Source organism: Mastigoproctus giganteus, chromosome 13 (assembly GCF_048544385.1).
Source record: "Mastigoproctus giganteus isolate SK-2022 chromosome 13, ASM4854438v1, whole genome shotgun sequence".
In the NCBI taxonomy this organism is placed as follows: Eukaryota; Metazoa; Arthropoda; class Arachnida; order Uropygi; family Thelyphonidae; genus Mastigoproctus; species Mastigoproctus giganteus.
The window spans coordinates 35065446-35077261 of NC_143587.1; the positions used below are offsets into that span (position 1 = coordinate 35065446).

Sequence of the window (11816 nt, forward strand, 5' to 3'; positions counted from 1 at the left end):
CCAGACACTGAATTTTGTAGACACCCCCACTGTTGTCAACTCCCACAACAGGGTCTTTAACCGCTGCCATCACCATGCACAGCTTCCGACCTGGAAGCTGCACACAATGTATTTGGTACGACCATAAGATACGGACTATTGGCTACGAAACGCCTGGATAGTAGGGAATGTACACGGTGGAGCCAGGTACCCTCTCCTCCCTCTGAGTACCATGTCCACAACAACCTTCAATCACATTCCGGGGATACCCACATCTCATAAGGTCGGCCGTGACCCATTTGATTTCTTCCTCCCTATCCTCTGAGGTAGAGCAGTGCGACCAAGCCCTGCTCATTAAAGCCCTAACCACACTCTTCTTATGACTGCCAGTCTGGGCAGGACCAAAATGAGTATACTGGGCCCGGCACATCTCCTTCCTAAACACTCTTATTGTTTTTAATTGTCAGCCCACCCTGTAAATCCAGACATCCAAAAATGGCAGAGCGTTCCCTCCCCCACTCAACCTTGGAAGTAAACTTTATAAAGCGGGAACCACTATTAAGCCAATTGAGAACCTCTGGCCCACGTCCCCTACGTAGTATAGCGAACGTATCGTCCTCATATCTCCTGCACGCCTGCAGGGGTAGTGGACCAGAGGAACTCAACATCCTATCCTCAAATTCTTCCATTGCTAAATTAGCAATGACTGTGCTAATAGGTGAACCCATAGCCATGCCCCGGATCTGCTGATACATCACACCTACAAATACCATAGTGGTGCCAGAAGTGGCTGGAGAGCCTAAGGATTTGTTCCTTGGGTGATCATAGTTTAAACAGGGATAAGGGTTGTTGGATTAATGTAATGTTTGAGACCATTATCCTGGATAGGGATGAGTGTTTTAAGGTTGTACAGCTCCATGCCACTTCCGGTGGTGATATGCAGGAAACGGAGTATGCGCAGGTACCATGTATGCCCTGGGTCTGCCGGGAAGGCTTAGTACTTTATAATGAATTGTTGATGCAGTACTACTTATGTTGAGGAAGGCAGCAGATGCTGCCGAAAGCTTCGGTTTTATAGTAGTACAGTAGTATGGGTTTAACGCTTTTAATGTATAATATTTTAAAGTTACATAGTAGTACAGGTTTAATGCTTTTAATGCATAGTATTTTTAATAGTTTTTATGATTTGATATAAATTCATATGATTTATTGTATTTTATTTATTTATTTTATTTTATTTATTTATTTTATTTTATTTATGTTTATAAAGTTATAATTGGTCAGAGTTGGCGGCATCAATTATGAATCTCAGAATCAGGCAGACTCTTTGAGATTGCACACCAAAGTGAATAATGCTCTTTTGCTTTTATCTGCATGTGTGTAACAGCTACGCATGTAAAGACGTGACCATGTTCCAGTATTTACTGGTAATAAAATTCCACACATTGGAGCCTTCACAATAACACAAATAAGTAGTCTATAATAGTGAATACTGGGTTTGTTCACTGTAGGAAGTTTATTAAATGTGTGGAATTCTATTAAGTTACTACTATCCTTTAAATCAGGGGTTCTTAACCTTTTTCTTTAAGTGAGCAAGATTTTGCAGTTTACAATATGTGCAAGTGCTATATATTAAAATATGAATTTTTTGATTAAAAATTAAAAATGCATTTTTTTTAAATTAATTTTTAGCTGTATTACACATACAAGAATTATATTTTTCAATTAAAATTTTTGGGTGCAATGATGCTCACCACCCTGGTGCTCAAGAGCACCAGGTTAAAAACCCCTGCTTTAAATCAAATAACATCAAGAGGGATAATACATCGTTCATTAAAAACTCTAACGCTTGTTGTGACATTATATGGAACTATTTGGCTTCATAATCAGCAACAAAACCTCATTTAGTGACCTTGTGTTGAGCAGTGAATAAACATATTGAATTCAGAGGAGCAGCCAAGCTGTATGTAGAAGTAAAACTTCTGATTGAAAATGGAACTTAGTTACATATATAACATAACCCTCATTAATAGGCTGCATTAGCCTAATGCAACAAATTAAAAAAGTGGGATTCTATTTTAATACAACTATTAAAATAGTTTTGAGTCTGCTACTCTGCATTATGTTTTTATGTCTTTACTGCCTGGGGACAGTTTTCCCTTCAGTGAAAGAGCTTGGGCTTCGATCACTTTAGAAATGGGCATTTAACAGTGGGTCAACCTAAAGTTAGTAACCCCTGGCTTTGTGGCTGTGAAGGGCTTATTGCAATGTATCCATTGTATTACTATTATTATTATTGCAATAAAGATTTCTAGATTTCTATAATTTTTAATTGAATTACATTGCCAAGAAGGCAAATCTGTTTTTTGTTGAAAACTCAGAGGCATTGTTATGATCAGTTTTCAAGCTATTTGGTTCCATCATCAGATAGGCTTAATTAGCAACCTTGTGAAGCAGATAATAAATATTTATTGCCACTTTGTACAAGATCGAGCATCAAAGGGATGAATGCAATCAACTGCTGATGCTATTGAGGCAGTTAGGTGGGCTGGAACACTGCTAGCTTGGGGAGATATACAGACTAATACATCAACAATATCCGTAGGCAGAGATGAAAGTGATTCTTGTACTACTTCTAAGCAGCAGCTTTGAAAGCAAGGTGCTGGGGATTTCAAAGACTGCTGTGAGTCATCATGAAACAAGTAAATACATGGGCTGTGTTAAGGATAAACTAAGAGTAATTAAGAGTAGAAACAGGTGTATACTCGCATGTACACCAATGCTAGGAGTATAGTAAATAAATTTGATGAATTTGAAGTGCTGGTCAAGAAATCAAATGCAAATATCATTGAAATTTCACAAACGTGGTATCACTTGGATATAAGGGATGCAGAATTTGAATATGAGGAGTACAGTGTATACAGAAAGGACATAGTGTAATTTGACTAGCAGCACCAGGGGTTTCCCCCAACTCTGCGAGTGGTACTCTAATGTGTACAAAATTCTGCAGAGGCCAGATGATGTGAACTAATGAGTGTTTGTGAAGTGTTAGTGTAGGGTTATGTTGTTCATCCAGCCACTTAGCCTAGGGCTCTGTGCTGTTGGGTCCATTGTTGTTTTTTATATTTATTAGTGTTATTAAGGCATATCAGGCTTAATGTCCAAGTCTGCAGATGATACAAAGATTGGAAAGGTGGTTAATGACAACAATGAAGGTATCCTGCTGCTGCAGCAACAAGATCTATTAAAATTAAGCAGATGGGCTGAGAAATGGCAACTGAAGTTTAACATTGACAAATGCAAAGTACTGCATATGGGTAGCAGTAACCACAGAGAAACGTACCGTGTGGTACTACACTCAGGGAAGTGAAAAGTGAAAAAGACCTGTGGGTAATTGTGCAGTCTAATATGAAGTTTGCCAGTCAGTGCAGATGGGCTGCCAGGGCAGGTCATGGAGTCTTGTCAATGATATATATGAATTTTGCTAGCATGAATAAGATGATGATTATCCTATTATAAGCAATGGCCAGGCCACACCTTGAGTACTGCATACAGGTCTGCAGGCATCATTTTAGGAAGGATGTAGAGCTGCTGGAATGAGTACAGAGAAGGGCAACAGGACTGGTTGGGGGGAACTTGGGTGTTCTTACCAAGAAAGGCTTCAGTTTTGCAATTTGCAGCATCTGGAGACTAGGCACCTGCGAGGTGATCTGATTGAGGTGTTTAAGGATTTGAATGGATTGAGCAAGCTTAGCTGATGTGATTCTTCCTCTTGCTCGACCTACGCACATGAGGGGGCACAAATTCAAATTGAGGAAGGACGGCTGCAGAATATATGTGCAAAAGTTTGCCATTAGCCATCAGCTGGTTGATTGCTAGAACAAACTGCTATCTGTTGTGGAAGTTGATAGCTTTAATAAATTCAAGGAAGAACGAGACAATTTAATGAATAGGTGAAAGGGGGGGGTGGTGTAGTTTTTTTTTTTTTTTTTGCTGATTCTGTATAAAGCTTGCTTTCTTGCATCATTTGACACTGCTAATGCTACCTGTGCTCTATTTTTATTTCACAAAGACACCTTGACCTCCCCTCCTGCACAGATTAGTTGACAATGCCATTAATAGTTGTGAGCTTCTTGGTTTAGTAAGGTTGAACTGACTACTGAAAGAACTCTTTGTATACCATTTTATGAAAGCAGTGAACAGGCTTAACATTGAAGTGTAGCTCAGTCTGAGCCACATCAGAGTTCTATCCTCCAGAGACATGTGGGCAATTATACTCTGAGGTCAGACAGTTTGAAGTATTTTAGGAAGCACTGAACTCTGCTTCAGTCTCTGAATTTGTTAATTTATTAATTTTGATGGCAGTGCCTCAGCATTTTCCGTTATCCAATACAGTTGTATCCTATTCATTTACCACATTCTGTTAATTTTGTTGTTAGAGCATCCTTGTTTTGTTGTTGCTGCAGTTTTTTATATATACAGTGGAGATTTAATAATTCAAAATTGCTTAACTCGAAATATTTGTTATTTTGAATTATTTTTCTGCCTTATTATATAAAAAAGAATTAATTCAAAATAATTTTGATGACCCTTCCGTTTTCAATTATCCAAGTTCTATTATATTTGTTGGCCCTGGTACTAAACTGGGATTTCCCTGTATACAGATTTAAATAAATAAATCATTACTATATAAGGTTGGAAAAAGAAAGTTTTTGTATATATAGACAAGAGCAAACTAAATTTGCCACAAATTGAATCAATTTGTTTATAAATAAATGGAGTAAGCTGCTGTTTTAGGAGTTTCAGTTCAACCTCCAATTCAACCAGGAGTGGCTTTACAGTATGTGCATGTGGAAGTACATACATTATGCTTATTTTTATTGTTGGAAATTTATAAATATATTTATATAAACTCTTGCATTTATCTATAAATGCAAAAAATGGTAAATATTTTTGGCTGAAGTGGTGGCAATTGTTTTAGATTAATTGTTAAAACTTGATTTAGATTTAAAGATTTTGCTCTCTAAAGAAATTCTGACTGACGTTTTATAACTTCTAGTATACTACAGAAAACTTTGCCTCAGAAGAAAAAGCTCAAGAAGTAGAGGTAAGAGGGGAAAACATGTTTAAAAAATGCTTAATTTTACACGTATTTAGGATGACACAAACACAATATTTCAAAATAACATCAAGATTATATGGTAGTTTTACTTATCAAAACAAGTAAAAAAAAAAAAAAAATTGTTTGCTCAACTTCTTAAAAATAATTAATGTAAGATGTTTGAATTAGTGGAAGATGTTCATTTGATGTCCATATGTATCACTGGAACATATGGTTCCAACATGATGGTGCCTCAGCATGGTGGCATGTAACCATCCGACTGCAATGATGTACCGAAATTGGAAACGGTAGTCCCATGCCATGGCTAATGCAGTCCCATGTCTTTAATCCATTGGATTTCTTTTTATGAAAGGGGTAGGGATACTGCAGATCCTCGCATACAAAAAAATGAAAGGAACACAAGGGGAATTCCCCCCCTTCCTTTCCTCACATACAGAATGTCTATACTAGTTAAATTTGGAATGCACGTGGGATTTGTTTACTGTTGGGCTGTGTTACCAAGTTCAGTTATGTAACTTCAAGCAGCTTCTGATTACTAAACATGGTGAATGGCACTTAATGTGTTAAGAGGGCTAATTACTTCCTTGTTGGACCTCATAGCACACCCATCTATTACATCATTTTCATCTATTACAGATGTATGAAAAAGGGTTTTAATTCAGAAAGTAAGCATTTCTGGACACATTTTCATTTCTGGACACATTTTCATGAATTGTTTTTACTTGTTTTTGGTACATAGAACTAATCCTATAAATTTATTGGCATAATTCAGAAACTGTGTGTGTGTGTGTGTGTGTGTGTGTGTGTGTGTGTGTGTGTGTGTGTGTGTGTGTGTGTAATATAACAATTAATTTAAAATAATATAACATAATTTTAAGGAAAGAAAACTACTAGAGTAAAGTATCAGACATAACCAGTGCTACTGTAAATGGATTGAACATTACATGTCTCTAAAATGTACAAATGTGTTTATTTAAGCTAGAAAGAAAGAATAAACTAATAACTGAGTAGCTAGATATATGTACCTTATTCCACAAAGTGCAGCCTTAAAAGGAAAAAATGATTTAATTCCATTATGCAGATTTATATATGCAGAATATATACTGCCAGTTATTAACAGCATACATTAACATGTTCACTGATCCCTTATGCATCGGATTTTTAATCCACTCTACTTTTGGACCTTTCTTCCAATTTGACAGAAGGAAAACCGGATATTTTTGTCAAGCAACCTTCATTGGAGGCTGATTGATTCATATTGAGAAAAAAAAGCCCAAAAATGTCTGCCCTTTCCTATCCAGATTGACTAGGTGCCTCCGTGGGCAGGAGCAGCAATGCGTAGCACATGCTTCTTGATTAGACCGGGGTTCGAGCCCATGACCACCAAATACGGAGGATGCCGAAAGGTTAGGGAATGACCACCGCATATCCCCGGAGCAATATGGCCTTAGTTGCTAATGCTCCTAAAAACCAAATAACAACAACATCCAGATTGACTAAATCCCATGAAAAGACGATATGTCCACAATTTTTAAAAAGTACAAATCTTCATACACATGAAAGCTTCTTAGTAGGCATCGTGTATGTTTCTATTTTTATCTATGTTTACTTTATTTTATTTTATTTTTTTTTTTTTTTGTTATATATATATTTTGATATAGTAATCTATTTGTAACTGTTCTGTTTTAATATATTTAGATCTTGGACTTGGCACATCATGGCCTTAGTTGCTTATGAGGCATAAAAACCAAAATCACTCAATCAGTCCCATGCTTTTCAATTCTGAGTCAAAAAGGTTGTTGGAAAAGTTGGCAGTGAAAGTGTTAAATGGTGTATTGTCAGGGACTAACACCATTCAGTAAATCTAAATTATAACTGGCTTTGCTAATAATGATTTAGATATATATTGAATGATGCTGGCCCCTGACAATGTCCCATTGAATTGCATTAGTATTAGTAGATAGTAGAACATAAAAACATTAATGATGAGCAGTTTGTCTGATGGAAAGATGACAAATATCATGAAAGCTTGTTAGTATTGCCTAACGACATTAGCAGTATAGGACCACACATTTTGGAATAAAGAGTTATGCAGCTGCTGTAGAAATTATAAAAGAACTGGCATGAGTACTGTTTCATCATGATACTGGTATGAAATTACCTTGGGTAAAAACCAGCTGTTGACAGCTATCATAAGAGATGGTACCCCATATGATCTGTGCTGTTCATTTTGTATGCCTTTGAACACAGGCAGGAAAACCTCTTTCATGAGAACATTGCCATACATTGATCATTCTCTCATTGCTTCCTCAAACAACCTTGACCCATCACTAAAAACAATCCATAACCTTTCTTCATTTCCAGGTGGGTCTACAATCCATAATATGAGTTTCTGCATGATACATGTCCCAAAGATGAATCAATATAATCTCTAATCATTCTAAGAGGCAAGCCTGTCAGCTGCAATCTGCTGTCAAATTAACCACTCCTTATGTTGTCTGATTTTTCAGAACTTTGGTGATGGCTTTAAGTGTATTCTACTATCTACTGGTACAAACATCAATTGTCCTAGGATCTTGTCCAAGATGATAAGCAGTTTGCCAGTTGGATCATCTAGTTTCACATTGTCTTCGTATCTTAAAAGCTTTTCCACTAAATATCACTCATTGCAAATAACAATGGCATGCATTCACACTAACTACTCGAGTGGCTTTATCCGGGATATTTTTGCTTCCTTTTTATAGCCTGTGATCATTTTCATATCTACACAGTACGCCAATTAAATAGAGACTGCGTGCACTCTGCATTTAGTATTAACGTAATAGGCCAAAATAGTACATGATTACATCCGCTAGGGTGTGCTCTTTCCAACGAATACAAGTTGAAACCTGTCCAGTCAATAGTTTGTGATTTATGATGGAAAGAGTAATAGTAGTTTTGTACTTGTTGTCAGCAAATTGAAATGGAGCAAAGAGCAGTTATCAAATTTTATTGTAAATTAGGAAAAAAGTGCTATGGCAACTTTTGACGATTTAAAAAAAAAGTTTATGCTGTTGAATGTTTGTCTCAACCAAGAGTGTTTGAATGGTTTTCTCGTTTTCGTAAAGAACGCGAGTCATTAGAGGATGATCCCTGACCTGGCCATGACAATGCACCCGCACATTCTGCCGTCAACATCGAGGTGTGTGAATCAATTTTTGGCAAAAAAAAATCGATTCCAGTCATTGAACACTCCCCATATTCTTCGGATTTGGCTCCCGCAGATTACTTTTTGTTCCCCAAAATCAAAACAGCCATGAAAGGAATGCGATAAAGTACATCCAGGCTGCAGTGACCAACAAGCTGAAAGTGGTATCAGAAGAGGAGTTCCAGAAGTGTTTTCAAAACTTGTATAAAAGATAGTGTTTACACATCGGAGGTGATTACTTCGAAAATATATAACCTTACTTTGCCATTAGTGTTATTCTTTTTTTTTTTTTTTTTTTGTAGTAGCATGTGTATCATGATGTACTGACCTGACATGCTAATTTTTATACAGTTTATTAACTCCTATGGATGAGTTCATTTTCCTGACAGTTTATGGTCAAGGTTTCTTATCTGGTTCTTATTACATCCAATGAGTAATTGATGGTGGGACCTCTGACCTATATCTATTTAAAAATAAAAGTTAAAAGTAATCCTTTGTCACTGTGACAAATATGGGTTTTCAGCTCAAGCAATTACCATTCTTTGTTGTGAATAAATGATTTCTGTTTTGCTTTAGAAACAGTTACCAAATGTCAGTTTTTACATCTGGTTTCAGCTGAAAACAATGTCAGATTAACGTGTGTGTGTATGCGTGCATATTATTTAACTTCACATAAGAATAATGGATTATAAGATTATATCTTTACTGGTTAGAATAAACAGATGGTGAATTATCCTATAACAATTTCAGAAATCTTAAGTTTTAACCATCTGTATTATATTACTTTTTACAAAATATGACACACTTTTAATAAAAATATCCTATTCTCTTTTTATAGGCATTTTTTGCACAAAATCCATTCCCTGGCACAGAACGAACAGTACAGCAATCTCTGGAGACAATTCGATTGAATGCTAGTTGGTTAGAACGCGATGCTGATGCCATACGAAACTATTTATCTGGTCGGCCTTAAACTGAACTCTAGTCCTGATGGTACTTGAATTTAAAATGTGCTGTCATGCAGCACTGAATGTTGTAATACTAACTAAAAGACTAATATTTTAATACGAGGTGTGTGAATTAAGTCTGTAATCTGGATAAGTAGCAGTGGGCTTCTAATCAAGAGCTGGCCCCAACATAGTCTTGAATTTCCTCTCTCTCCCTATTCCATTGCAAAGAATTTAAAATCATGTATGCATTCGTTTAATTTTGCACACTGTGATATTTCCTAAAAAAATAATATGAACGAAAGTATATTTACCTACCATTGAGGTAGTTACTTTCGTATGATCGACAGTGTCTCTGCTGACAGCTGCAGGCTTAACGAGAAGAGTTAGATTATTTTTAAGTATATTATTTATACAGAGTTTATAATATTTTGTTGTGCCCCTGCAAGAAACAATTTTATCTCAATCTCTTAAAAAAAAAAAAAAAAAAAAAAAATGTAAGTTTAATAAAATTTTATGCCACTTGTAAACAGTCTGATAGGCATTTGGTAGATGAGATTCTTTCAGCAGCTTATGAATGTCCTACTTGCCTATCGATTTCTGAAATATTCACTTTGTTTGCCTGTGGCTTTTTATTTGTCCATGTGAATGGTGTCAAGAAATGTAATTCTTAAAAGCTGCTCTTTGCCTTACCGTGATTATGCATTCCTTTAGTGATCATCGTGGATTTGTCTTGACATAAGGAAAGGAGTTTAGCAAAAGACTAAAATTTTTAAAGTGTAGAATTCTTTTTTTTAAATGCAACTGTCGTGCCAAATGGTGCATTTGCTTACAAACTAGTTTTATTGTTGTGGAATAAATTTATACTCCTTGAGTATAGCAATGTTAAAATACAAAATTAAAAGCTGATTTCTGGTGTAAATATTTACAGCCTGAAATTTTTATTTATTTTTTTAAATACTTTAAACAATGTGTTTATCTGCAAAATTTAAATTTGTTGAGTCACTGGAGTGACTTTTATTGACTCCAGCTTATAGTTGGTTTTATACAATTGAAGTCAACTCCGCTGGCTTCCATTAAAGGAAATCTATAAAAATTAAAAAAGTAAACAAATATTGCTTTATTTTAATGCCCATTCCCTAGGCACACAATTTATTAAATGGATGTATTAAACACAACTTTAATTTTTAAAAAATTTAAATTACCCACTGTACCTGTGCCATAACTATCATCGAAATAGTAATGACAGCTTCAATTGTGTATAGGCAGAACATGTCACGTGGAAATACCAAAACAATATACAAATATATCTACATCCAAAATTTGCTAATGAGCATAATGGAGCAAGTTGGTTCAGCATTGTAATAATTGCTTAAGTTTGGCAGGGGCTAGGCTTCAAAGGGACAACACGGAACCACCTTCAAGATGTAAATTTACTTTTTGGTGTCTCTGCGTTTTTTCAAGCATTTAAAACTATGTTGCTATATTTGCTGAGATTTAAGCAGCAGCTTAAAGCCAACTCTCTGAGCTGTCTTTACTTTTAATTTGATGTGGAAAAAAAAAAATCATACAAGCAAAAACTGAATGATTTGATGAATGTATTTGTATTCTTTTGCATGTGGTTTGATAATAAAAAGCTTCAGCTGTATGTAGGCTATTTTTTTTAGCATTTAAAGTACATAAAACATTTATATACTCAGTCATAAATCTGACTGAGTAAAGCCTGTTTATCTTAACATGCTAGAATGAAAGTAATATTATTTCTTTATACTTTTATTTAGGAACAGTGATATTGTCACTCATAAATATAGTTCATGTTATTTCTTTTATTTAGAAACAATGATATCGTCACACATAAATATAGTTCCCCTACTCTCTGTCATTAACGTTTATCTTTTGCCAAATTTTCGATGCCCAGATGTTAAAATTCTACAGCAAGAAGGGCAGCCTATGGCCACAAAACCTTTTCATGTGGCCTATGACAACCTACCAAAAAGATTGATGCAAAGCTTTTATTTTTACAGTGGTTCCCCGATGGTATGTAAGGAACATAAATAAGTTCAGTAAATTGTAGAATGTGCTCTGTGGATCAAAACAATGCAAGATGTTATTTAAATGTGTCCAAAGGCTTTGTTAACAGACTAGAGCCATTATAAAATTTTCTACAATTCTCAAAGTAGAACAAAACTTTGCTTCAAAAGTAACTTATACTAGGGATATAATATAAAAAAATTAGAGCAAGTAAACATGCAAATTACTAAATGCCTTTTATCACTACCACCTTCCCTCTTCTACAACAAAACAGACATGTTTACAGTGGTAGGACATCAATCACTCTAATTTCCAGTGTAGCATGCGTATGATCAATAATTTGCATATCTCTGCTTAAAATGAACAACTGCACTGAATTAAATGCATACTCTACATGCTGAGAGCATGCAGAGATGTATTTAATTCTTGGTAAAGCCAGCATATTGGTGCAGCAACTATGAGGTTGTATACAAAGAGTTATTCTCGGTATAGTACTGAATCTTTGCACATTCCATGTTGTTTGGTACATCAGGGAAACTAGTACTGTTCA

The 11816-nt window shown here is 35.5% G+C and overlaps 1 protein-coding gene across 1 annotated transcript in view; it reads left to right on the forward strand.

Annotated features, from left to right (window-relative positions):
- Psa (puromycin-sensitive aminopeptidase) overlaps nt 1–9727 on the forward strand; it is a 142436-nt gene extending 132709 nt beyond the window's left edge. The window contains exons 19-20 of the mRNA XM_090387786.1: nt 5039–5086; nt 9127–9727. Of these exons, the coding sequence (XP_090243912.1) occupies nt 5039–5086; nt 9127–9261 (183 nt within the window). The 3' untranslated portion in view covers nt 9262–9727. The remainder of the gene's footprint in view (nt 1–5038; nt 5087–9126) is intronic.
- The last annotated feature ends 2089 nt before the right edge of the window (nt 9728–11816 follow it).